The 27653-nt window shown below is 40.9% G+C and overlaps 1 protein-coding gene and 1 long non-coding RNA gene across 4 annotated transcripts in view; one reads left to right on the plus strand and one right to left on the minus strand.

Moving 5' to 3' along the window:
• The window catches only part of SNTB1 (syntrophin beta 1), a 227767-nt gene that overhangs the window by 75044 nt on the left and 125070 nt on the right, over positions 1–27653 (plus strand). Inside the window, exon 2 of the mRNA XM_036876299.2 lies at positions 23753–23969. Coding sequence (XP_036732194.1) covers positions 23753–23969 — 217 coding nt within the window. The remainder of the gene's footprint in view (positions 1–23752; positions 23970–27653) is intronic.
• LOC118907575 (uncharacterized) lies at positions 779–23789 on the minus strand. 3 transcript variants are annotated; one of them, XR_008996206.1, is made up of 5 exons: positions 16488–23789; positions 15769–15853; positions 12893–12963; positions 11905–11976; positions 779–3082 (listed from the first exon to the last, which is right to left on the minus strand). It is a non-coding gene; the product is annotated as an uncharacterized LOC118907575 (long non-coding RNA). The 3 variants fall into 3 exon arrangements; XR_008996207.1 differs by lacking the exon at positions 16488–23789 and having other exon boundaries at positions 12893–12959; positions 15769–16466; XR_005022870.2 differs by lacking the exon at positions 16488–23789 and having other exon boundaries at positions 15769–16466.

The raw sequence follows: 27653 nt of genomic DNA on the forward strand, positions 1-27653 counted from the left end.
CATTGTGATTACCCGTGCATAGGCAGCATCATTTTCTGATTAGCTTATGTCCTGATAAAGCAGTAATGACTTTTTAAAGTCATCTCTGCATAGAAGACATTTGACTCTATTTTTTCAGAATTTGGGTTTGTAAAGGATGCTGGTCAATGCCCTTCATAGTCCTTATGTGTGTCTCTAAAACATCTTGACATAACTTAGTCTGGGACAGAGGTGATTGAAGTGGGTCAGGCAGAGAGGAAGAGCCAGTAATTTGCTTTGTGCACTTGAGCTGATTGGGAAGTTGGATTCACGTGGAACAGATGGGAACAAGATCTGGTAGCAGATCTGAGGAATAAGGAAAAGATCCAGTTGTCAGATGGGATCACAAGGTCAGAGAGCCATGGGGACTTGATACTGACTGGCTATGTGTTGTGCTGAAGTGCTTACATCTATCCTTTCTGACTCACGTCGGGCTTGTGTGAGAACCAGGCTGCTGGACCCTGGTTCAAGTGGGGAGCCGGGGGAGAGGAGAGCTTCCAAGTTTGGGTGCCAGGCAAGGTCTAAAATGCTTAGCATCTAATATGCTGACCCCAAAGGGCAAAGGGGGATTCGCCTCCACAGTGTTCTGGTATAGTTGGCATGGCACACCAGGAGGTGACTTAAATTCCCCAGCGAGCCCTTCCTTATCTTGCTGCCTGCTCCTTTGCCTTCACACATATATTTACTGCAACAACTACTGCCAGAAAGAGTGGGGGTGGCCCAGACTTCTAAGGGAATTTGCTGCTGTGTTCCAATCCTGTAATGAGTATAAAATTTTTATTGAAACATGTGGATAGTTTGAAATGGGTTTACAAACAGGAAGATGAGCTTCTGGCTGTCTGAGCCTTGGCCACTACTCATATAATTGGATTCCTGCAAGAGAAAGAAGAAAGGTCAGACACTTCCCATGGTAGGAGGAATGATGTGAGCGCAGGTGAAAGCTGGGTGAGAAAGTAAGTTTGGCTTTCTCAAGCACACTGTTGGCTTTTCTCCCTCCCCTGCTTCGCTCTCCCCACATCCTCATTTGTGCTTCTTGGAATCACGTCTCAAATAAGCCGCCTGCACCCAAGTCCTTGTCTCAGGCTCTGCTTCTGGGGAGAAGCCAAACTAAGACAGTGAGTTCAACGAGACTATCTCCTTCCACCGGCTGTACCACAGCTTCGGGCAGTCAGGGCATGGAGCAGTGACAGAAGGCAGGAGCGTCAGCCAGATCTGCCATCTCGGCCTGAGCAAACCAGAGAGAGAGTAGACCCAGCCAGTGTGCATGCCTCCTGCAAAGGAGGAGTGTGCCGGGAGCAGGGCACTTGTCGGGGTGCAGGGAGGGAGGGTGAGGAATGGTCACTTGGGACCCAGTTGCCATATTTTCAAAGGAGCTCTGGAATACAAAAGTCAAGGCAGAAGAGAACATTCTTTTCCTTTGCTGTACAAAATTAGCACTCTTGCCTGAGTAACATTTAGAGTTTACAGAGAACCACAGGGGAAAAGGTGCTCTATGTTGATCTTTCTGGGGATTTTAATTTCCCTTAACTTCTTCATTCCTTCTAGTAGCTCCATAGTGCATCCTACCCAGCCCCCCAACACCCTCACTTCCCACCTCCCAAATAATTCTTAGTCTTTCTTTCCCTTTCTCTCCCAGAAGTAGTCAGTGAGCAGGGGTGTGTCAGAACCAGGCCCACTCTGAGTATTTTTGCAGCCCTGGACAGAAGCACAAATGGAGGTCTATATTCTACAAGTCTAAATATCTTAACATAATCAACCAAACTTGTAAACATTAAATAAAATATATTCATTCAGCCACCTCCTGCACGGGGTTACATTTAGAATTCCTGACGCCTTGGAGTTCTACTCCAGAAGCAGGAGAGGGAAATCTGGGGGAAGGCCGGGGAGCAGGGGCTCTAGCCTGAAGCACACCTCTTTTCTTCCTACCCTGGGCTGCTCCACAGGCAGCACATGTGTGGGCACCCCAGCCCACACAAGCTCTGTTCACACCCTGCCCCTGCAAACATGTGCCCTTTTGTCCCTCTTGAGCCTAAAGTTTGGCATATTGTGCTCAATGACCCTCACGAGGATGGACAGGGAGGACAGATGCCCACATGCCCTGGAGCCAGCTTGGAGCCATTTAGACAGAAAATTCCAGGGTTCTGAGGGGGAACACAGACACCAACTGGGTACATCCCCATGGCCTGGAGAACGCCTCACCCCAGGGGAAGGGGTGTGGGCAGAGAAGGACCAGAGCAGAGCCTTCTAAGAGTTGAGCGGGGCAGTGGCCTCTCTTGCCTAGTTCGAAGGGCAGGACAGCTGTGGGCTGAGGGATGGACACATCTCGCACCTCTTTTCCCCTACCTTAGTCCAGTCTCCAGGCACCATGGAAGTGCTCTCTTCTTTGAGCCCTTTGAGGAAAGAGGGTTCTGTTTCCCATTTTATTTTTGTTTTCTCTAAAATGTCCTGAAGATCCTCTTTCTAAAAGTATGGGGACTGAATAAGCAGCTTTGGACCCTGGCCCTGTTTCTGTGTTTGGAACAACATAAAAGGCAGTTTACCTGGACGCTCCCTGGCTCCCTTGCACCCTGCACATGTCAGCCACTTACTGTCTGCACCCGGGGAAGGACCTGTCAAGCAGCACACACCAACTGTTGCAGACTCCTGTCCAGCCTCTGCAGCAAGGCTGGAAACCTCCCCATGGCGGAGGAGGCAAACCTCGGTGCGCTGGCAGCTTAGAGCATTTGCTAGCTGAGAATTTCCATCAGCAAAAGTGAAATCAGAGGGTGTGTTGTGGCAAAGTTGAGACAAAAATGCAGCTGATGAGCCGAAGTTTTAGTCCCATTCCCTGGGCCATTGGGGTCACCCAAGCATTATTTTGTATCACCTTTCTGTAAGGAATCGGTGTCTTCCCTCTCAAGTTGTGCCGAGAGAGAACAGTGCAAATGCTGAGCGGGCCTGTTGGAGCAGGGCTCAGTGGGCTGCATCCCGGGCTCTGAGATAGCAGGTAGTATTTCATGTGGTCCAGGCAGAAATGAAAGGAACATTAAACTGCATTTCCATTATCAGTGAGGTCCTTAGTGGCCTGAGGATCAGAACCAGAGCATTCTAATCAGTCTGCTTAATGTTTTCCTGGGCAGCTACAGGCCTGTGATGAGTTTGCCAGGAAGGCTGAACCACCTTTCATAGGCGAAAAAGTGAGTACAGGAAAATCTGAAGTGTTGAGCCAGGAGAATATTCAGTGACAGGTTAAACAGCCTTGTACTAAGAGCGAAAGTGTCCCTTCTGGGGAAACCTAAGGGTTTCTGCCCTGAGGATTGACTTCCTTGGCTAGAATATGAAAGTCTGAAAACCACTATGAGGGGGCAGTAAAGAAATTACTGTTCAGACCAGGCTCTGGTCCTCTTGGCCTTTGCCCTTGAGTGGATTATTTAGCAGTCCCCAAAACTACTTCATAATATCCCAAAAACTGCTATTTCCATGTTAAATCTTCACATTTTCAAATTTCAGATTGAAGAGGTCAAAGGCATCTAAACTGAAATCAAATATCAGTTTCTCTCCATGGTGCTGCCCAGCAGACTTCCAGCCTCCAGTGAGAGGGAGCTCAGCTTGTAGCCGTGGGCATTTCCGATTGCTGAAAGTTTTTCCTGTTACCTATCAAAATCCTGAACATCAGCTGTCCACAACCAGAGATCTATATCTTAACCTGTAGCATCCTCCCCAAGGGACAGACATGTATTTGTAAAGTCAGCTGCTAGAATAGATGATTAACTACAAGCGTGAACCTTCACAAAATAAAATAGTTTGCCTAGAATCTTGGTGGAATCACTTTTGTTTTGTATGAATGTGTGAAAAAAATAGCAATATTTGTGTGAATATCTTAAGTAGGGCTGTAATGTAAGCCTACTAATATGTGAAAATTTAAATTTAGTACCAATATGTGAAAATATGTTGATTTTTCACTAATGTGAAAAATAAAAGGTTACAGATATGAGAAAATATTAAGGTTACTAATACGTGAAAGACACTTTGAAGTCTATTTCAAATGAAAATTCAAATGAGAATTCTGCACAGAGTATATTCTTTGTTCTCAGGCAGTCAATCTGTGGCAGACAGGCTTGAGATAAGAATGTTTATTCCTTTATTCTTTCATTCATTCACTGATTCATACATTCATCAAACATTTATTAGACCCCAACTACAAGCTCAGCCCTGAAACACCAGATGAAAAACCTAAGTTTTTTCCCCTATGAAGGATCCCATGTTCAGTGGGAGAGATGATGATTAAAACCACTCATCATGGCTCATGATGGACCTGGGAGAGGACTCCCAGGATTCTTCCAGAACTGAGGACCTGCACCTGGATTAAGTCAGAAGGAATTTCCCACAGTAAATGGGACCATCACAGATTGATGTTGCTGGCTCTTTCATTGCTGTCAGAAACCCTGGTTTCTTAATGAGTAGAGATTTTGCTTTTTGATTAGTCCAGTCTCTGATTAGTTTCTTAAAATATTTGCCTCACTGCTATACAGCCAGGACAGCAGCATGAATACAGGGAGGGCTTAATAAATATGAAACCAGGAGGAGGAAGAGAAAGAAAGGAGGATGCCACCACCTCTCTGTTATTTCAGCCTCCAGTAATGGGACCCTCTGGTCTGTGTCAAGTCCCTCCATCTCAGGTCTAGACATCACATGAATTGAGCACAGATATTTCATCAAAGTCCATCCACCCTCTTTGTTTATCATACTTTCTAGGCAGAGCACAGATATTTCATCAAAGTCCATCCACTCTCTTTGTTTATCATACTTTCTAGGCATCTTGTTTTGTTTGTCACTCCTTTAAAGGGGACATCTTTAAATCACAGAACCCAACTTTGTCTTTTTCTCTTTTTAACTCATCTTCTTCCCCAGATGCACAATTCATGTGATCCACACTAATTTGCTGGTGTTTCCTAGGCTCAGTTGAGTAACTGCCAAGCTCACATTTTGATGAGAATCAGGAAACTTCAGCATTGGATAAAAATTAAATGTATGGAACCGCAAAAGACCCCAAAGAGCCAAAGCAATCCTGAGCAGAAAGAATAAAGCTGGGGGGATTATGTGCCCTGACTTCAAGCTCTACTACAAAGCCATAGTAATCAAGACAATTTGGTACTGGCACAAGAACAGAACCATAGACCAATGGAACAGACTAGACAGCCCAGATATAAACCCAAGCATATATGGTCAGTTAATATACAATAAAGGAGACATGGACATACAATGGGGAAATCACAGCCTCTTCAACAGATGGTGTTGGCAAAACTGGACAGCTACATGCAAGAGAATGAAACTGGATTATTGTCTATCCCCCTACACAAAAGTAAACTCAAAATGGATCAAAGACCTGAATGTAAGTCATGAAACCATAGAACTCTTAGGAGACAACATAGGCAAAAATCTCCTGAATAGAAACATGAGCAACTTTTTCCTGAATGCATCTCCTCAAGCAAGGGAAACAAAATAAAAAATGAACACATGTGACTACATCAAGCTAAAAAGCTTCTGTATAGCAAAGGACACCATCAGCAGAACAAAAAGGCAACCTACAGTATGGGAGAATATATTTGTAAATAACATATCTGACAAGAGGCTAACATCCAAAATATATAAAGAACTTACACACCTCAACAACCAAAAAGCAAATAACCTGATTAAAAAATGGGTGGAGGATATGAACAGACAATTCTCTAAAGAAGAAATTCAGATGGCCAACAGGCACATGAAAAGATGCTCCACATCACTAATCATCAGGGAAATGCAAATCAAAGCCACAATAAGATATCAGCTCATACCAGTAAGGATGGCCAGCATCGAAAAGACTAAAAACGACAAATGCTGGTGAGGATGCGGAGAAAGGGGAACCCTCCTACACTGCTGGTGGGAATGTAAACTAGTTCAACCATTGTGGAAAGCAATATGAAGGTTCCTTAAAAAACTAAAAATAGAAATACCATTTGACCTAGGAATTCCACTTTTAGGAATTTACCCAAAGAATACAAATTCTCAGATTCAAAAAGACATATGCATCCATATGTTTATTGCAGCACTATTTACAGTAGCCAAGATATGGAAGCAACCTAAGTGTCCATCAGTAGATGAATGGGTAAAGAAGATGTGGTACATACACACAATGGAATACTATTCAGCCTTAAGAAACAAATCCTACCATTTGCAGCAACATGAATGGAGCTAGAGGGTATTATGCTCAGTGAAATAAGCCAGGTGGAGAAAGACAAGTACCAAATGATTTCTCTCATTTGTGGAGTGTAACAGTGAAGCAAAACTGAAGGAACAAAACAGCAGCAGACTCACAAACTCCAAGAAGGGACTAGCAGTTACCAAAGGAAGGGATGGTGAGGGAGGAAGAAGGGGATTGAGGGATATTATGATTAGTACACATGGTGTGGGGGCGATCATGGGGAAGACAGTGTAGCACACAGAAGACAAGTAGTGACTATGTGGCATCTTACTACACTGATGGACAGTGACTGAAATGGGGTATGTGGGGGGACTCAATAATATGCATGAATGTAGTAACCACATTTTTTTTCATGAGAAACCTTCATTAGAGTGTATATCAATAGTACCTTAATAAAAAAAATTAAATGGAAGCCCCACTTAAATATAAGTCATTTATCCTTCATTAGCAGGATAATGAGCCAAATTTCTGTTTCTCTTACAAAGACATTGCAGGCTTCCTGAGATCAAATACATGCTTTGACTTTCATATATTGAATCTAAACTTGTTTTGGAGAAGTGAATGGGTTAAGATGAAACTGAATGACCTTGAATGTACATTATTAAAGGAAATGGACCTATGCATGTAGAGGAAAATGGACAGAAGATGGTAAGATGAAGGTTATATATATTTTTACAGCTTCATGCTTGTGTATTGAAAGAGAATTTGACCATGATGGGGATTTATGTCTTCTGGGTACGTGATATTTCTCCAATTTGTGCTATTATGTAGCTCATCTTCTCAGTAAAATCCAAGACTTCTGACAGATCAAGAGGTTTAACATTTCAGATCCTTTCAGCTTTCAGCAAATGTAATAAATATCAGAGGTGGCTTGTGCTGAATGTAAGAACAGATTTTGTTTCTGCAGGAAGCAGGGTAGAAACTAACACCCACAGACGTGTGGTAACTTTAAGGAGTTTTCTTCCATATCTTACTCTAAATGTGCTTGATAATTTTCATATACTTTGTATAACTTGAGGTTTCCCTGTAGGACATCCTTCTTGCCCAAGTTGCCGTCTGAAATATGGGTTATTTCCAAAGCTCTGTTTTTTCTGTTAACAGGCTTCTGAACTTTTTGCTAGATTTCAGGACCATGCTTGTAGGGAAGAATGCCTCTGCTGGAAAAGGGGATTTAAGATATGCATCTCACTGAGTCTGTCTCCTTCTTAAGTATGGATTTATTTATTGTGATTCAATGACCTTCTGTGAAATGGAAGTGTTAGTGTTGTACTGGTGAGGCCCAGACTCCTGTTCCTTCAGGAAAACTGAATTAAACAGCTGACCAGAACTGAGAGCATAAGCTTTGGCTCTGGTGAAGGCTAGTGTATGGATGGCTTTTCACAGGCTGATCTCTCCAGTGCAATCTGACATAAACAGGCCTCCCACTTCTCTGGTGGGTAAAAGCGAATGTTCAGAAATACACTGGGAAGGGATTCTATCAAAATTGTCTCTGCACAGCAAAAAATTAACTTCTGGTCTGGTAGGCTAAACTCAATCCAGAATTCCACCCAAATGCCAAATTATGTGTTCCTGGAATTGATGTCCTTACACATATAAAGAATGTGATTTGAGAGACACTAACAATGAACCCCTTTCTCCAAATATACTCCTGTCTGTGATAGATTTAGATATTTCTCCTCTTGGCTCTACTACTCTTCCATTCTTGGACTTCCTTTATTTGAATAGTAACAATAACAACTATTTTTTTGGTAGAGCCTTTAATAGGTAATAGTGTACATTGTCTTTTAATATGTTTAGATGAAATTATTATTATAAGGTATGAGCTATTATTACATGTTATAACATGGGGAGGGGAGAATCTCAAAAATATTATGCTGAGTAAAAGAAGCCAGAGACACACAAAAAAACTACTGTATGGTTCCATTTTAGAAAATTCTGGAGTAAGCAAATCAGGCCGCTTTTCTTTGGAATGGGGGTGTGGGTGGGTTGACTGGAGAGAAGCATGAGAGAAATTCTAGGCCAATGGAAATGTTCCACTTTAACGTGCATTTCTTAAAACAGACTGAGAAATACACTTAAGATCTGAGCACTCTACACCATGTAAATTATGCCTAAATTTTTAAAATCATGATTTCTTTTGGTATGCATAGATGAGGAGGCTAAGCTTTAGGAAGATTAAGTGAGTTCTCCATCATCATGCAGCTGAAGGAGCTAGTGGAGCCTCAACCCAGGTGAGCCCTAACTCTTTAAGTCTGGGTTTTTTTCATTCTAAGACAATTTCCAAGAATGATAGCATTTTCATTACTCCACTCTGGGGTCAATACATTTGCGGAGGCTTTTCTTTCTGGGAACAGAGATAGATGGGTTTCTAAAAGCACATGAGTGGGTACTGGAAAGAGCAAAGAGAAGGGGGCTAAGACCCAGGTCTGCAGCATGGATAATTGTTAATGGCTAGTGCTGGAATCTTAAAGCAGGTTCACGTTTCCACTCTGCAACTCACAGTTGCATGTGATGTTGGGCAGGTAAATCTGTCTGAGTTCAGCTTTTTCATAAGTAAAATGGGTTGTTGTGAGCCATAAATGTGATCATTCATAGAGAGTCTGTAAGTGTCAATGATTTATCAATGAATGCTTCTTTCCTATTACTATTCACAGTTCTGGTTAAAGAAGGCATCAATGACACAGCTTTACTGTGGCATTATGTCTTACAGTGTGGAATGTACTGTGCCTGTACTGCACCTTTCCAAGTGGCTACATAATTTACCATCATATTAGAGAAAAGAACATGAAGCTAAAATCAGTAGTTCCAGGACTTCTTTCACTGACCTTCTCATTTTGGCAGCAGGCATTGTTGAACAATTTAGAATTGTATGCACTTCATTCCCTATGTGAAAATGTCATATATTTCTAAATTCCTTTAGAAAATTCATTCCAAGTGTAATTCACTTAGACACCTACAATTCCATGAATTTTGGGTATGATTCACTGAGCTATATCTTAATGTTTGTAAATGATCATAGAACTAGAAGGAACTATTCTTGGAAGTGATTAGTATAGTATATAGTTTAATGTGGGTGGACTTTCTTAAAGCAGAATATCCATTTAAAATATTTGGGCATTATCCAAAGATTTAAAAAGAAGAAAGAATCCCTTCATCCCTCCCTCCCTCCCTCCCTTCCTTCCTTGACAAGCAAAATAAACTGCTTCAATGGTAAAAGTTTGTTTTTTGGGTTCTGCTTCTGTTATTATAGATAGCATATTAGACTGTAAATTTTGTATTATTATGTCTCAGAGCCCTCTTAAGTCTGCTTAGGTCACAAATCCTGCATGACATGTAGGCTTGTTCTAATGGTAATATATTTTACTATCTGTTAAGCAAAAAAAGAAAGAGGAGCAAAAACTTCGGAGCTTAATATAAAGTACTTATATTTTTCCATGTAGAAATACTTTGAACACTTTGGTTCGAGGTACCTGACCACATGTGCAGCTGTTTCCATGGGAAGTTTGCATGGAGGGAAGCCTGGATGCCCAGGATGATGCATGATGGACAGTGAGATTCAGTTTGTAATTCACAGCCAGCATTTCTGATTTTGCAATACTGGAGGTGTTGGTTATATTAAACCAGATAACATAAATATAGTGTCTGGTGTTTAAAAAAAAAAAAAAGAAGTGTACCATAAATGGTAACTCCCTTTGTCCTTTCCAGCCCAAGCAAACCTCTCCAAAACAAAGGGAACAAGGAAAGAGGGAGCTTGCAGGTGTGTAATACCCTAGAATCATTTTAGGGGTTCCAACCTTCACAATATTTTCTTATGTTCTAAATTATCCATATCTCCACCTATGAGCCAACAAAGGGCAAAAGGTAAAGGTCAAAGGGAAGTAGCTATTGAACTGAACAGATGACTTAAACCCTTCCTCCTGTTTTCAGAGACTGTCCCTGTTCTGTGATCTCATCTGGGAACAGGAACGATGAGGGAGGAGGGTGTGGGTGTTGTGTAGGAAAGGCTCAAACTAAACAGGAAGCTTGATGGGTTATTCAAGCACCAGGATAGTTTAGCTAAAGGATGAGACTTCAGTCAGACCAACCTGGCCTGTGCTCCTGGTTCCTTCCCAGATGCCCCTGGAATGCTTCTGACCTCCTTAAGCCTGAGGATCTGCAACTCCTAAGTGGAGCTAAGAACAAATAACTCACATTTGCTGTAAATAGTCAACTGGATAATACTTAGCACATATGCAGAAATGTTCTCAAAGGCAACTTTGCCTAGATAATAACATCTTAAAACAGTCACTAGAAAATGTTAAGACATATCTGCCTGCACTTAGAGAAGAATCTAAAACAAAAATCTTTTGGGTTTGAGCAAGGGACAAACCATTGTGGTGGATTGGAACCCAGGTATTCATTGGCAGAGACTAAAACCAGAGTTTTAACAAGCCTGTGGCAAGCAGCCTGAAAAATATCTCAACTGTTTTGTGATTTTGGATTCATGATGTAGCTTACAGACAAATGCTGCTATGGTGATACGGTTTACTGACTCTAGGCATGAAACCGAACAGTTTTCTATAGACTGAAAGAGTACTTGAACTGTATTAATGTAAATAACACCTTTAAATATTGCATAATTTAAAAAAGAATTCAAGAACATCTTCATATACTTTAAATTTTGTTGCCCTAAGGCAAAATCCACCCTAACCCCCTCTGACGCAAGGTCCCACAGCTGCCAGACCAAAGCTGTACCGTCTTCTGTAGACAATGTTGGACTAGGTTAGCTAATATTTTCTTGAGAATTTTTGCACTTATATTTATGAATAAAATGGGTTGGCAGTTTTCCTTTCTGAAACTTCTTTTTGTCCAGTTTTGTTGCTAATGTTTTATCAGCAACATAGAATAATTGGGGCTGCTCTTTGTCTATTTTCTGAAATAGTTTGATAAGACTTTAATGACCTATTCTTTAGAAATATGGTAGAGTTCACTAAGAAACTCTGATTCCGATGGGGTTTTTGTTTTTTTGTTTTTGTGTATGTGTGTGGGGTGGGGGAGGGGAGAATATTAACCAGTGTTTTCATTCTTTTAAGAGTTATAGGACTAGCCATGCATTCTATTTCTACCTAGGTCAGTTTTATTAAGTTTATTTTTGTCTAGGAATTTGTACATTTCATCCAAGTCTTCAAATTTCTTATCAGTAATATGTTAAAAGGGTTATTTTATTGCCTTCTTATCTCTTTTATATCCATTATTTCCGAATTCTGATTCTGTTACTCTCTCTATTTCATCAAATTCTTCAGGTGTCTGTTTTTTCAGTCTTTCCTATAACACCTTTAAATTTTTCCCTTATGACAAATGTGGAATTTTTTGATAATTCAAATTCTGATGTAACCATTACAGAGTTTGTTTATTAATTTAACCCCTCAGCCAATGTTCATAGACTTTCCCAGCATCAATAGCAACTGATTACTCATTAGCTTCAATAATCTAACCCATGTTTCCATGTCACATGAACCAGCTGTGGTCATTAGATTTATTTTTTTTATTATTTATTTGTTTAATTAAGGTATCATTGATATACCATCTTATGAAGGTTTCACATGAGCAAGGCATTGGTACTAGATTTATTAGATGAGTGATTAGATTTAGACCATGAGAGATCAAATTCCAGGTCCACTGCTTACTTGTGGTAAGATATTCAAACTCTTTGGGCCTCAATTTGTCCACCTTTTGTATTGTTAAATTTTCCTGTGGGTCTGTTTATTATAAAAAGTTGTATGTCTTCAGTAATGCTCACCATCATTCCCTCTTTACCTCCTTAAAAAGCAAACAACAAAAACAAGCACCCTATCTTGGCTGTTCAGAGTCAAGTGAACTCCTGAAGGTTTAGAGGAAAAACTTAGGAGGTTTTATCTTCTGACTCTGACAGGCCCAAGAAGCTTGCTCAGCCCTCATTTCCATCATTCTGATCTAATTCTTGTAGCTGTTGGCAATCAGAGTTGTTGTTACCAAGGCCGTGCTGGGTTTGGCCTTTAGAAGAAAATCGAATGCCTCAGGTGAGTCCTATAGGCATTAGTTCTGTTGAGCAAGATGTGTGTGTGTGTGTGTGTGTGTGTGTGTGTGTGTGTGTGTGTGTGTGTGTGCTTGGGAGGGAGTAGAATCTGGCGGGGAAATGAGGCTCTTCCTTCCTGAGCATGGAAGTTTCAAGCCAATTCAGTCATATTCTTACAGGACTTCTGGTTCATGCATAGTTCAGAGGAGGTGACAATAAGCACAAAATGGGATTGTGTACATGGACGTGTTTTAAACTGTAAAGCAGTTTTCAGAACAGCAGGTAATCATAACATTGTCTATTTTGATGGGCCCTGATGTTTCAAACCTCCCCCCCATCGCCCCCCACCCAACATCTCCCTTACGTTCATATATCTCTGTGATTGCTTTGGGTCTGCAGCACATCCAAGCTAGGGTGAAAAAAATTTTCAGACCTGACCTGAGTCTGCCCTTGGTAATGATATTTGATTTATTTAATGTAGTTTCCTTTGGAAAAGCTTTATGACTCTGGGCTTCTGCCATTGAAAAGTAACTCCAAGTTTACTGAGCCCCAGGTTTGACTTGCAGGATGTTATTGCTAAGCCACACCTGGAATAATAAAGGTTTATTTTCCAGAGATACCTGTAAAGAGGAAGTGAGAACATAACTTCCTGCCTTTTGACGTAAAGTCCTATTCACATACGATATTCTGTCTAGGAAAGAGTAAAAACAATATTAGGACTTGACTGTTCGGACATCCTTTCTGTTTGTTACTCACGTCCTGTCTTCAGATGTTAGGGTATAGCTGTTAAAATAGTTACTGGATTTTCCCAAGGAAGAGAAATCATGATTATTTGCAATGGTGAGGGGCCTGCTGGCAAAGTGTTGAGGGAGCAAATGTGTAGACATCATTCATCTGTGTCCTCTCAGCGCTTACTACTATCTGATGAATACACTTTGGGTTGTTTGTGTGTGTGTTGAGTTATATTCTACAGCAGTTGCCATGTTCTTAGTTTTCTCCTGGAGTGGTTATAACATCCTCAGAAGCAGGAACTTGTCCGTCCCACTGATTATGCATCTTGCAGTGCCTAGCCCTCCACCGTGCACAAAGTAGGGGCTTAACTTATGTGCAATGAATGAGATAATACTTTCAAGCATTTATGATTTTGATGATTCCTTGAGTTAGAAAACTAAGATTGGTATTCTTGCATATCATTTTCCCTTTTAAATCTCATAATAACAATAACAGCAATAACGTAATAGTAATAGTTAAGTCTGAACACTAAGTAAGTGCCAGGCATTGTTCTAGGAGATTTGTTAAAAAAATTATTTAACCCTTACAATAATTCTATGAGATAGGTCCTGTTATTATCAGGTGAGGAAACTGAGATACAGAGAGGTTACCTACCTTGCTCAGAGAAGCCCAGCTTCTATGTGGGAGATTTAGGATTTGAGCCTGATCCTCTGATTCTGGAGCTCATTTATTAAACTACTACATTGTATTGCTTCTAAGTAATGCATTGTTTTCCTCATTGTATGGATGAGGAGTCAGGGACTCAGCTTATCAAGCTGTCCCATTGTCACATAACTAATCTGTAGGTATAAGCATATAATAATGAAATGTACGGCACAATTTGACATGGTATGCAACCATGACCTCCTTTCACTATATTGGAGTCTTTGGATTAGGTATCTTAACCATATTCCAGAAGGAGCATGGATCATGACAGTTTGAAGGGGTTTCAATCTGTTCATCCACGGAGTAGAAGTACCCTTTCTGCAGCATGGCTGGGTGATACCTCATCCAGTTTCTGCTTGAATGTCACTAGCAATAGGGAACTCATTATCTCATAGTGGTTTTTTATACTGAATCCAAATATTATCATTGTGATTTGTATCTACTAATATGGCTCTGCTCTGCAGAGATACACAAGATAAGTTTAGCCCAATTCTGCATTATTTAGTTCCCATAAATCTTCTCTTTTCTAGGTTAACTCCTAATAATGGTAACTGACCCTTATGTTATTAACTACAAGATCCTTATCAATTTTTTAACTTATATTAACTCATTTCATCCTCACAACAATCCTATGAAATAGATGAAAGAACTAATACATGCAGAAACTAAGTGCTTTGCTTAAGGCCACAGAGCGAGGTGATATGAAAGCAAGGAATTGGACCCCAGCAGTCAGAGTTTATGCTCTGTGCTACCATGCTCAAATGTCTTTCATTTAATTTGTTTATTCCTTGAAACTTTCAACAACCTGGTCACCCTCTCACCCTGATTTGAGCACTGTTACACTTATTTGGGCTTCAGGTATGGGCTGATCAAGGAGTCCTCCTTTTCTGAACATTATACTTCTCCTGGTGGAGCCTAATGTCCTACTGCTTTATGATGACAGGCACAGCCATGGAACTCCCTAGAGCCTTTCTTCTCACAAACTGCTTATCATATAGTTCCCCCTATCCTACATGTTACAGTGATTTTTATTTTGAATACACAGTGGCAGAACTTCTCATCTTTATTTTATTTCATCTTTTTAGTTTGGGCCTGTGTGAAACTCTTAAAATCTTAGTTTTGCCATCTAAGGCCATTGGTGGCTCTCCCAGCAGCTATCTAGGGGCCTGAAGTAGTAAAAGCAACATTCTATCATACCTGCCACACATTAGGTTCATCCATTATCACCATCAGACTCTGAGAGAATGTGCACCAGGAGCCCCATAACATCTGGTTGCCAAGTGAGCAAGGTACCCATAGTTCTCATCTCCTTTTAACCTGGCTTGTCTTTTTCTTTATGTAAAGCCCAACGTTTATGTTTTATCAGTTTATAAGGAGCTCAGGATGCTTTGTGTATCTCTGTAGAGTCCCAAACACTGAATACAAACTACAGGGGAAAGATTTGGTTCGATATAAGAAAAGGAACATGCAAAAAACATTTCAGATAGGGAAGGTCTTTCTAAAATCACGATTTTTAATATTTTCCCAGTTAAACAAACAGGATTGAGGCAGGTGGAGACAACATCCAGGGCACAGAAAAGAGCATGGAAAAGGGATTAGAACTGGAGACTTTGGAGCTGGACTGCCTCAGTTCAAACCCCAGCTCTGCCAAGTTCTGCTCTGTGATCTTGGGCAAGTCACTTCTGTGCTCCATGTCACAGCCCCCTGGCTTTTATGATAAGCATAATAATATTCCTACTTGAATAGAGTTGCTTTTAAATGAACTACTATACTTCAGCCATCTAGAGCACAGCCCAATGCATTGTAAGTAGTCAATAATTGCTAGTTATTGTTATTGTTCTAACACCCACAGGTCAAATCCAGTTGGAGTTTGCTTTTGTAAGTAAAGGATGCAGCCATACTGATTTGTTGACATATCATCTGTGGCTCTTTCATGTTTAGTGGCAGAGTATAGTAGCTGTGGCAGAGACTCTAAGGTCTACAAAGCCCCCTAAACTTTTCTGTCTGGCCCTGTACAGAAAAAGCTTGCCAACCCTCAGAGAGGAAATGGATTTCTGACCTTCATCTGTTACTTCTTTGTCTTGAAACCTTGGACAAGTGACAGATACTCTCTGGCCTCTGCTGCTTCATTTGTAATACTTCTCCTGCTCAAGAGAAAAATCTGTGACAAATTTTATCTTGGAGATCGCATTAATACTGTCATTCATTTGCTCAACAATTCCTTATTTTATAGCCAGACATTTGTGTTAATTGCTTGAATGTAGATGTATCAGTTTTTTTAAATTTTTCTAATACTAATGAGCACTTAGCATGTGCTAGGCACAGTTCTAAGCCCTCTGTGTGTGTTAGCTCATTCAGTCCTCGTGGCAACTTTATGAGGTAGACATTTCTATGCATCCCCATTTTATAGGTAGAGAAATGGAGGCATTAAAGGTTAAGGAAATTTAACCTAGCAGTTCACTGCTACCATTGGCAGGTGGCCAAGACAAGATTTGAAAGTATGTAGTGTGATTTCAGAGTCTAGAGTTTCAAATTCTACTGGAAGTAATCACTCAACTTTGAGGACCTTATGATTCCACCAGAGAGACCTGTGTGCAAATAAATAACCACATATGACATGTAAGTGTTTAAATGTTTGTAAGATGATCAGCACCTTGCATGGCATAAGCTATCATCATCATGTTTATGTCCTGACACTGTTGACATCCGTGGATGTTGCCATAGGCATGGTTGGAGGTTAAGGGGGGGCGTGCCTGGAGGACTGCAAGAAGGTCTTACCTGAATTGAGACTTCCATCCAGGATGTAGAGAGGAGTTTTACAGAAAGGGTTCCATGCAGAAGAGATCACATGCTCAAAACAGAAGCAGGACAGCACACAGCATGTTCAGAGAATTAAACAGTATTTCTCTGACTGGCATATGCACTGGCGAGTGGGGACTAAGAGGTAGTTAGCTGAGGTGAAGACAGGAGGTGGGCCCAGACCCAAGTCCTCTAGAGTGTGTCTCTTTGAGAGCAGTGCCCTATATTTGTGTATCGATTTATTTTTGTTTTTTTGTTTTTTGTCGATTTATATTTATTTTTGCCTGTCTCTTGCCTGGCCCCCAATATACAAGGCACCTGGAATGTGAGAGCACCTCAAGGGCAGGCACCCATGCTGTCTTGTTTACCAGGGTAACCAACACTCAGGGTCTGGCCTGGAACGGAAGCTCATGCAACGATTGTTGAATGAATGGATAACTAAACCAATCAGTTTGCTGCTGGGTTGGGTCCCTGCAGGCATCTCTGGGGGCAGTGAGCTTGCTTCATTGAAGAGTCAAGGCACATCACATCAAATGACTGTACTATCTGAAGTAGGATAATTCTGAGGTAGTTTTTAAGTTGGAGGCCAAAGATTACTCAACAAATTCATACCCAGTGTAATTTACGCCAGACTCCACGTAAAGCTCAGCTCCTTACCCAGAATGTCCTTATGATCTCATGAGAGCTTTTTGGTTATTCTTCAAATGTCTCTTAAATCCGACCTTCAAGGACTCACTTGGCAGAATGGAAGAAGAGAAATAAATATTGGTAAGTGATTGAAAACAATAATTCGTCTAGACAATGCCGACAAACCAAAGAACGAGGAATTTGAGTACATAATCTCAGTGTAGGCTTATTTTCATTTTTGTCAGGTGCCTATGAGGCTTGGTTAAAAGTCAGAGGACACATCCTGCCTAAGGCCTAAGAATTTGGAACACATTTTAACCGAGCTATTTGTTGGCAATAACACAAACAGCAAGATGAGGTAAAAAATACTCTTCTTTTGAAGTTGTTAAAAGAGACAGCTTCCCAGGGAATCATAGAATGTTTGAAAGATAGGGGCCTTACTTCCCTCCCTTGACAGGTGAGGAAAATGAGGTCTGGGAGGTGAAGTGACTTTCTGAGGGCCGGAGAGCTAGTTAGCAACAGACCTGGAGCTGTAATCCAGGTCCCTGACTCCCAGGGCCAATTCTCTTTCCACCTCACCACTCAGCCTCCTGAGAAATTAGCTATAGTTTCCAAGAAGCTTATATTACCTCTTTCATCATTTCTTGGTCTTTTTTGAAATATTGATGATCTCCCTTTGCATCTTCTCTCGCTGAGGTGACCTAGGAAAATGCCATTAAAGGAAGCCTTATATTGCATTTGGTCAGCAAATCCCACTGTCAGCAATCTGTCCCAAACTTGAAAGTTTCACCAAAGGTCCAAATACCTAGGTTTCTTGCCTTCCCCCTTAATCACAGTAGAAAATGCACATGCTGCGTACACATCCCCTAGAGTAATGAAATATTTATTTTCTTTCCTGTAATTTGGAAATCCCTTTTTTGTTGTTTCTGTTATTTTTAAGAAGAAAACTTGTACATGTCAGATTGACTTGCTGGCTCCTCAGCAACCAAACCGGTAGGAGAGTTGATTGGATTTGTCTAAAGCATTTCCTCATTAGTAGCCCAAGTGCGCTTTTCCTTTCAACTGTCATCTGGCCGCCTCGACAAAGATTTAATTGTGGCAACTCGGGGGCTCCACGAACTTGGGCTTTCCTGAATGTTCTTTTGAAATCTTCATAACAGCCTAGCCTTCAGATGCAAAACTAGAAACATATTGAAAGTGACTTGGTGGGTTATTGGTATGAAGACCACTTCTTGCTGCTCTCCTCCCCTTTTTCTGCAAATGAAGATTGGAATTTTAATTGCTCAAACACAGTTCTTAATTCATGATGCTCAGAAAGGGCATGGTTTATTAATTAGTCCTGATTAGGAGGCAGCCTGAGCTTGGGCTGGGCTGCTCCTTGATCAGTTTCAACAGCTCTTTGCCTAAAAATACTGTCTGTAAGCACATGGAGGTGTAATTATGCAGACACTAGCTGTTCAGTTCTGCCAGGTTAAACCCGCTATTATGAATACATATTACAGTGTCTTAAAAGGCATTTATTGAAATGCCATAGTTTAATAGCTCAGGCTTACAAAATCAAGCTCTCTTTATGTTACAGGCAATAGCCATTTAATTGGGTGTTTTCTCCTAGCACATAAAAACATCGACTTAAATACACACACACACACACATCCAAGTAATTTTTTTTTTTAACTGTGAGAAACAGTATTGCTTCATGGTGAAAGTAAGGACTCTGGACCAGGCTGCCTGGATTTGACTCATGTTTCTGCCTTTTCTAGCACTGTAACCTGGCATATGATATAACCCTTCTCTTTTGCAGTCGAGTAAAATGGTATGATTGAAGTGCTTGTATTGTAAGATTGTTGTGAGGATCTAATGAGTTAGTACATAAAAAACACTTAGCAAAGTTCACGGAATCTAGTTTCCGTGTCTTTTACTGACTGCTTCAACACATTCACTTGTATTTATGTGTTACAAAATCTAGGTGTGTTTTAGCTGACAGAATTAGGGATTGCTCTCTGTGGCAAAAGCTGAGAGTTGTTCCCTAATACATATTCTTTTCTTCCACATTAATAGCCTCCCCTTCCCACTAGTTGGCACAGGGCCATCCCGAGTTAAGAGTAAATTTCTTTTCCATCTAGAAGTGGCCACGTGACTAAATTCTGGCTCATGGGCTATAAGCAGATATAGGGTGTCAACCTCTGAAGAGTGTTGTGTCCTTTATTTCTTCCTCCTTCCTAGTGAAGGGAATTTGGTCATGATGGCTGGAACTCAAGCAGCCACCTTGGATCATTAGATGGCAGGTTAGGAATGAAGAACAGGAAGGGAGCAAAGGTGCCCGGGCGGCCCTTTTCTTTTACTATAGACATTTGGTAAAAGAAAAACAAACCTGTATATTATTTAAAACATGGTAATTTGGGCCACCTGTTGCAGTCAACTCTAGTCTTAGGTAATACCTTACCCTCCCTGAATTAGACCATTATTTTGACTGCAATGTGTAGAAATTTCAGGATGCTAAGGCACAAAGAACCATGGTAAGTTTCACACACTCTGTTTCCTATAGAGGCCCTGCCTTATCGCTCCTAGACGGGCTGCACTGCTCTTCCTCCATGCTGGAGGGGGGAGGGGACTGAGCCTCAGGCCGTGGGTGATGACTGAAGAGGGACTGCTGCACAGGAGAACTATGCTCACAGCTGATGGTCAAGCCTTATAGCAAGAAGGGATATTCTGGCAATTTTATTACTTCCCCTGGATGAGAAATTGTGGGCTCTTGGAGAAGTCCAATGGCAATTTTCTTTTGCTTTCTTTGTTATTCACAAAAATAAGGTTTTCCATTTTCTATACATGTCAAAAAGGAACAAGACTCCCAAACAAAGGGGCTGTATGCAGGGATGTGTTGAGGTTGCTGGTCCATTCTCAGGATGAAAACTTGTTTTCTGGTGGTGCTAGAGATCTCTGGACTCATTTAAGGATTTTGCTGAGGCTTCGTCACCAAACAAGTAATGATTCATGGGGACTTTTTGAAGCCTAGGAGGAAATTGCCTTTCTCAGGAAGGAGTTGCCTTTAATTCTGCCAGGTCTTAGAGGCTTGTCCAGCTTGGAACCCTCCCTAAATCAGGTTTAAGGTTTAACACAAGAACTCTTGTCATTTACTTGCTTCCCTTCCTCCTTTTCTAGACTTAAACTTCTTTTAAGGATGTACCATTTCTTATCATCTCTCTTAGACAGCACCATCCTCAGCACAAGAAAAATGACAGATGAAGTTTGGCTGAATCAATGAATCGAAATGATCATACCTGCCTTATTAACTTAACTTATTTTTTCTTTGTTTTCAGTTGGTCAATTAAAGGAATTAGTCTGTGTTGAATACCCTTTCCAAAAGGGTGTCCTTTCTTCAAGGCATTGCTGTCTTCTCTCATATGTAAATTCCCCAGTTTATACCACATAAGATGTAGTTACCTCTAAATATTTGCTTCCATCCTAAGACTTGCTGTACTCCCCGTACTTCTGCCCATGATGGATCCAGCTGCACATTTCTGGGGTTCCTCACCCCTTATATGGATATTTTGAATGTTGCTTAGGTTATCTCCCACAGTAACTCCCTCTGGTCATGTAAGGAGCGGATCTACCTCTAATATCTTTTCCCTTTAGTACACCCAATTTCACCTCCCTGTCCCTGCTCATAGATCACCGTGGCTATCACCTCTGCCAATAGAATAAAGTCCAAACCTATAAGCTTATCATTTTGCATCCTTCGTCTAGGCAGGGGAGGCAGATTTCATGAAAGAATATGATCTTTGGGAAATCAAATTCCAGCTCCACCCTTTACTAGCCATCTGATGCCACATACGCTAAACTTCTGAGTATGGGTGTGCTGATGTGTAAAATAATCGTAGTCTTGCAACAAATAATGTATGTAAAGCTCCTAGTGTCCATCAGAATTAAAGGAATCCTACAAGACCTAGCAAGGTCTGAAAGGGACAGCCATTTATTCTTTTATTGTGGATACATGGTTTCTCAATAAATGAAAGATCCCTTACCCATCTTTTCTCTGAACCTTAGTTGCCTTTATATAGGGTGGTACCTTAAATGGTCATTTTGATGCTTAACTTTGGGAAGCTATGTAAAGCAGCTGGTTCCATAAATGGCACATTATTAGGTGTATAATAATGTTCCTTCTTTATCTGCCTTTAAGTTGAGGTTCAACTTTTCTTTCCTATGGACTTTCAATAAAAATTGTAAATCAGAGTACATCATATGAAAGGAATATTGTTACCCTCATCTCTACTTTTTAAAGTCCTATCTACCCTTTTAAGGCCAAGTTCAAATGACACCTACTCCATGAAGCATCCATAGATTCTCACTTCTACAACACACATTTCCTACTCCAGCCAGAAAGATAATAATGCAATTAAAGGAGAATCTTCAAACCATCTCAGCCGATATTTGAATTTCCTGTGTATCGGTAATTGTAATTCTACAGTGTACAAAGCTGAGCAATGTTCTCACTTTTATTAAAACATTTTTAGAGTTAAAAACTTCAGTATCTTCAGAAAGGCCTGTTTAGTCCACCTTTGGACAGTTTAAACCTGTCCCCCTGAATTGTTCTTAGGTATGTCCATGTTATTTTTTAAGTATCTTGCCAACAAATAAAATAAACAGTATTCCTTAAGATACATTGCCCGCAAATACCCTTTCTTCTTCTGTGACTGTAGCTTGTGCTAACATGTTTGCTGCCACTCTGGAGCCATTTTCTCCTAACTGCACTTATATTCTGTTAAAGCCCTGAAATCTTCTTTTCAAATAGGTGTTGGTGCTAAATGACATCTCTGTCTTGAATTAATATGGCTGTTTTTGATATCTATGGTTGAGTTCCCTAATATATATCCATATCACATGCAATTGGGTATGCTTATTAATTTGTTATGGGCCTAATCCATCACTCCATGTTCCCAGATCCATTTTCCTCATGGGTTCTTCCAAGGTGCTCCATCCCTGTTATAAAACTTAACTCATTCTGCTTTGTGCCATAGTTTATACACTTTGTGTCACTGTCTTAGATGGGATCCCAAGAAGAAGACCCTCTGCCTGGGGCATTGGGCAGCAAACTATAGCCTCCCAGGCTTAGTGCCCTCTTGGCCAAGAGTGGATTTCCAGATTAGGAAGGGTAGGGGGCAACTGAGAGTTATTCACAACTGTAGCAGCTAGGATCTGATGGGGCACCAGTGGCATGGACGACAGTTACCCATGACTTTGTAACTCTTTTGCATATGGAAACTATGTATTGTTTATTAGTACAGTCTCTGTAAACCCAGCTCTATGTCTTGCACAGTGAAGATGCTAATTTGTGGAACTGAATCATCAAAGATCTAGAGTAAATAAATGCCCCCTGGTTTGCACCTATCCCAATCCACTGCCATTTGTAACAACAGACAGGCCTTAGCCAAATCCTCCCCAAGCAGCAGGGAACCAGACTGTGTGAGTGATGGAGAGAAGGATATGGAAGTTTATATTGCATGGTCCAATAGTCTAGTTGCCCTGTTAACTCAAAAGCCATCTAAGGATCAAATGCTTAAATTCAGGGTAGGCAAATAACTTTTTAAGACCAAGCAAATACAGCAAAGAGCAGAATTTCAGTCTGCTCCACTCTGCTCTTAAAACATTTTTATTTTTTTTAATTTGTAAAAGTAATATGTGCATATGGCTAGACATAAAAATGGCACAAATGAATAGTAAAGGTTTGTTTCTCCATCAACTTGACTTTTATTTCCATTCCTCAGAGCTAACTACTATTAGTATTTTCTTGTGTTACTATCCAGAGATTGTTGTAGGTTTACAAACATATATTAATGATTTTATCCACAAAAAGATTACAGTGTATGTCCTTCTCTCTACTGTGTTTTTTAAGCTAACAATAGATCTTACAGGTCTTCCTACATCAACACATCTCTGTCTATCTCATTTTAAAAAATTGACTATATACATGTCTTAAATGCATACATTTGTCTATATACACTTATTTATTTTGTCTTTTTTTTTCTAGTGGATATCTAGGTTGTTCTTAGTTTTCAGCTCTTACATATAGTATGTTTGCTCTTACAAATTTTTGTCATTATAAAATAAGTATTTGTCTTTCTTTGCATATATGTTCTTAGCACTATTAAATTGAAAAGCTTCTCTTTGCTTCTCAACAGAAAAATGGTGACATGGATAGTGAATATGGCTACCAGATTCTGTACTTATATACTGAATAATTGTATGTCTTTTAGCCTGAGATAGGATTTCTTATTCTCTGCCCATTTGTTCTTTAACATCTTTCCCAACATGTAACTTATAATCAGAAAAGATAAAAGTTACTATAGTTGAAAAAACTGAAAATAATTCTCATGTTCAGATCACCATAATATCATAATAGCAAGTTCTAAAGACCATGTTGGTATAGAATTTAATGCTTCGGTATAGAATTTAAATAACAGAATAACTATTTTGAGAGGAACGGAAATTCTGAATCTGGTTCAGAATTTAAGAGGCTCAGTATTAAGAGCTTGTCTCATGCAGGTTTCAAAAATTCAATCGACTTGCCAGAAATTCCACCCTCATGTACTTAAAAGCACTTTTTGTCTTTCTGCTTGCAGTGAAGTACATGCGTGAAGCCACACCCTATGTGAAGAAAGGCTCCCCAGTATCCGAGATTGGATGGGAAACGCCTCCACCTGAGTCCCCTCGGTTAGGGGGCAGCTCCTCAGACCCTCTGTCATCACAGTCCATCTCCTTCCATAGAGATCGGAGAAGCATCCCTCTCAAGATGTGCTACATCACCCGGAATATGTCCTTGGCTGACCCTGAGAACAGGTAAAGAGGCCAGTGATCTCCTGCATATCTCAGCAGCTCTTCAGTCTCTGAGGTTAAAAGAGGACTTTGCTAGGGCTGTGCCCGTGTTCTGAAACACTCAATGGTTTCCAAAGAATAGGCTGAAAAGGCCCCACTGAGAGAATGTATGTGTCCAAGCCAGGCCTCCCTCCTCTCTTCTTCTATCCTATGTTCCTTTCTTTTATGCTCAAGGAGAATCCGTATACTGGGCTCTGATTCCAGAAAGAGTTGAAGAACTGGATGTGGGACCCTGAATGTCCTTCTTAGGTCTACCATTGCTACTTTTTGTGACTTTGGGCAGATTTCTAACACTGTTAATCCTCACTTTTGTTATCTGTAAAATGGGAATAATTGAAATGGATGCCTCATTGAGTTGTGAGGATTAAGTGAGGAAATCCATGTGCAGTGCTTAGCACAGGAAAACCTTCCATGAATATAAGCTGCAAAAATATTTATTTTTAGTGTTAGTTAGTGATAAGCAAATCAGCTTCTCTGGCCTTCAGTGCTCTCAGCAGTGTACTTAAAGGGTTTGATGAGAGGATCCTCAATGCTATTTTCTGCTCTAAACCTCTCCTTATGCCCCAGAGAGAAAAAGGAGTGGCTTTGAAACCAACCTGGAATGCTATTTCCCAAAGTCTGTGCATGACTTCTCATGCCACGGGGTAGACATATCACCTAATCCAGGTGATTATAAGGGATCCAGCCAAGACAAGCAAATATTTGGGGGTCCCCCTTCCCTCAAAACCTTACTGTAACTCATCTGACCAGAAAGCATGCATCTTGGAGGAAAACAAGAGATATAGGGAGGAGAGGAATTGAACCAGTGAATCTTGGTGACCTTAGCATCCACATTCAAATGCTAAAAATAGGAACCACTCCGCTGGCTCTTATTTATAACATGTGTGGGGCAGCTGCAACCTACCCGAGAAGGAAGTATTTCGCTGGCTTCAGAGTTGCCGTTGGGAAATGCCGAAGGGAATAGGGGCAGGGAGGAAGTTGCCTCATTGGCTTACAGCTCCAAGCGTTTTCTGTTCTCTCCCAGTAAGCACGCTCTAAGGAAATTGCTAGCACTTCTGACTCCTACCAGCTGCAGGATCTGCCCCACTCCCCCTACCCTTTGTGTCAGTTAAATCTGTATAGGGGTCAGAGCTTGGCGGTTGTAGAAGAAAGCCAGCGAGTATCAGCAAAAGATGAGTCAGCGCAGGCCGGCTGGCAAGAGTCAGGATTCTTCCATGAGCCACTCCAGCATCTCCCTTGATTTGTCCCCCTTGAGTTCTGCCAATTTCCTGGGCCTACAGTGGCTGTCCTGGTTACTCTGAGCTTCCTCTTCCCTCTTATACACCCAGTCAAACAAGTTTTTTCTCTCAGGAGACTGATGTCTTAAGTTTTCAAATCTGATGAATTCTTAATATATCGAGTGCCTGTCTGGTGCTGGGAATGATGCCGATTACTTCAGACCAGAGAATGCAAAGTGACAGCCTGTGTGCCCAGCCCACAGGTATCTGTGTGTGTGTGTGTGTGTGTGTTTTAATGGTCTATCGACTGTTTTAAAGAAATTTGAATTAGTTGCCACATTGATGAGTTGGGAAATTTCACATTAAGAAAGCAGATTTCTGTTTTTCTAGAAAAGCTGGAAGAGCTGGTGATATTTTTAGGCCCATGTTGCAGTAAGCAGGGCTCCAATGTATAGGAGTCCAGTGAAGGCATCTCCTTTGACAAGATATTGAGCTCACCTCGACCCTCTGATTTGCTTCACACTTTGGGGATTCAATTAACTGCCTGCCTGGCCCTTAACATTTCCTGCCTAGTCCTTGAATTTGTAATCCTGCTTTTTCCCATTAACAGCCCTCTGAGTTTCTAATTATTGTCCCCATTCTACAGATAAAAAGCTGAGGCTCATGCTTATATAAGTTGCAGACATCATACAGCCAACATATGATATAGCTGGGCTTCAAACTCATACCTATAGAGCAGGCAACAGTATCAATTTACTATTACTAGAAAAACAGAGACTAGAAAACTTGGGATATTATAGAAGCGATCAGTGTGCTAGAGAGAGAGAATTCGAGTTAATGAAATAGGAATATACTAATTTTAGGTGATTAAACTAGTACTCTCAGGGAAAATGAACAAAAGATAAATAGAGATGCGAGGGACCCAGACAACTTAATTAATAAGGGGGATCTGAATACATCAGAAATTTTGTACCCTGATAATGAAGAAAATGTTTTCTTTTCAAATCCACATAGAACATTTGCAAAATTAACCAGAGATTAGGTCACCCCTAAAAAAATGCAGTTAAGTTCCATAGGTAGAAATAATACAAGTAACAGCCTCTGACGATAGTGGAATGAAACCAAAAGATCCTTAACAAAACTACAAACAAAACCAAAAACTACAAAATCAGTAACAGAAAGGCACAGAAAGCCTTTCTTCATGGACTTTTCAAAGCTCTTTATGAAATAACTCTTAGGTCAAAGGGGAAATAGAAATTGAAATTGTAGCATTTGTAAAATGTATAATGAAAATAATACATCTATTAAATATAAAGGAGAAAGGGAGAATGTTAACTCTGGAGTGAGTGATAGACTCTTAGTTCCTCCACTTCTGCACGAATTTAGTAAGTATCTCGTTTGCTCCAAAGAACAACCATAGGTAATAAGTAGTCTAATCTCTATTTGACAGATAATGAGACTTTAGTTGAGAAATAAGAGTTGAAACACATGGTGGGTCTGGGATTCCAACCCAGGCATGGCTGACGCCCAGCCCAGTTTCTTAATCATGACACCCCATTCCTCCGACTTCAACGCCTGGCAGAACAGCTCACCTGAACTGTAAGCACCGTGGCCTGGGGTTAATGGTCTCCTGGATGCTAAAGCCTGAGAAATGACAAATGCCATAGCATCTCAGGGCTAATCCCTTTGGCTGGTGACACACAGCTACTTACAGTTGCATTAAAAACTCTAGTGCTCAATTTCTCAAATGGAAACAGCCGGAGAACAGCAGGTAGGGATTGCTGCTCTTTCTGTGGAAAAGGTCACCCAGCAGGCACTGAGTCCACAAGAACATGTCACTGCCAGGGACTGTCAGTGATTACAGCATTCTTTTTATTCTTCCTCTTAAATATCTCTTGTTGGCATGTTGAGCTCTTCGCCTTCACAGCCACTTCCCTCGCCCAGGTCCACATCCTCAATCCTCCAGACTTTTTGGACCTGTTTCCTACTGGGTGCTCTGTTCCTAGGTTGCTCCTTCCCCATCCCCTACGTCCGCCCTATGCTCAGGGAGCCAAGGGAGTGAAAAACATTCAGAATTTACCCATTTGGTCAAAATAGCTCCTTGTCACCTTCACTCATAGCAAAACTCCTCAGCGTCGGGTAAAAACCCGTCATGTTTGGGATCTTCCCTAGTTGTCCAGCTCCCCCCAGCTCATCCTTCACGCTTCCCCATTAAACAGCCTGTGCACGTCCTACAGTTACCTTCCTGACAGCCCTAGTCACCCTTTGAGCCTCAGCACAGGTGTGACACTGGTCTGGTTATCCTTATCCTTCGTGTGTAGGTTTGTTCATGAAGCACCCTTTATGGGACTTGAGGTTTTTTCTTACATGCCTACCCAGTCCTTAAGGCCAAAATGTCCTTGAGGTGTGAGGCCAAGAACCATTTTTTTTG

This window comes from Manis pentadactyla, chromosome 3, assembly GCF_030020395.1.
Source record: "Manis pentadactyla isolate mManPen7 chromosome 3, mManPen7.hap1, whole genome shotgun sequence".
In the NCBI taxonomy this organism is placed as follows: domain Eukaryota; kingdom Metazoa; phylum Chordata; class Mammalia; order Pholidota; family Manidae; genus Manis; species Manis pentadactyla.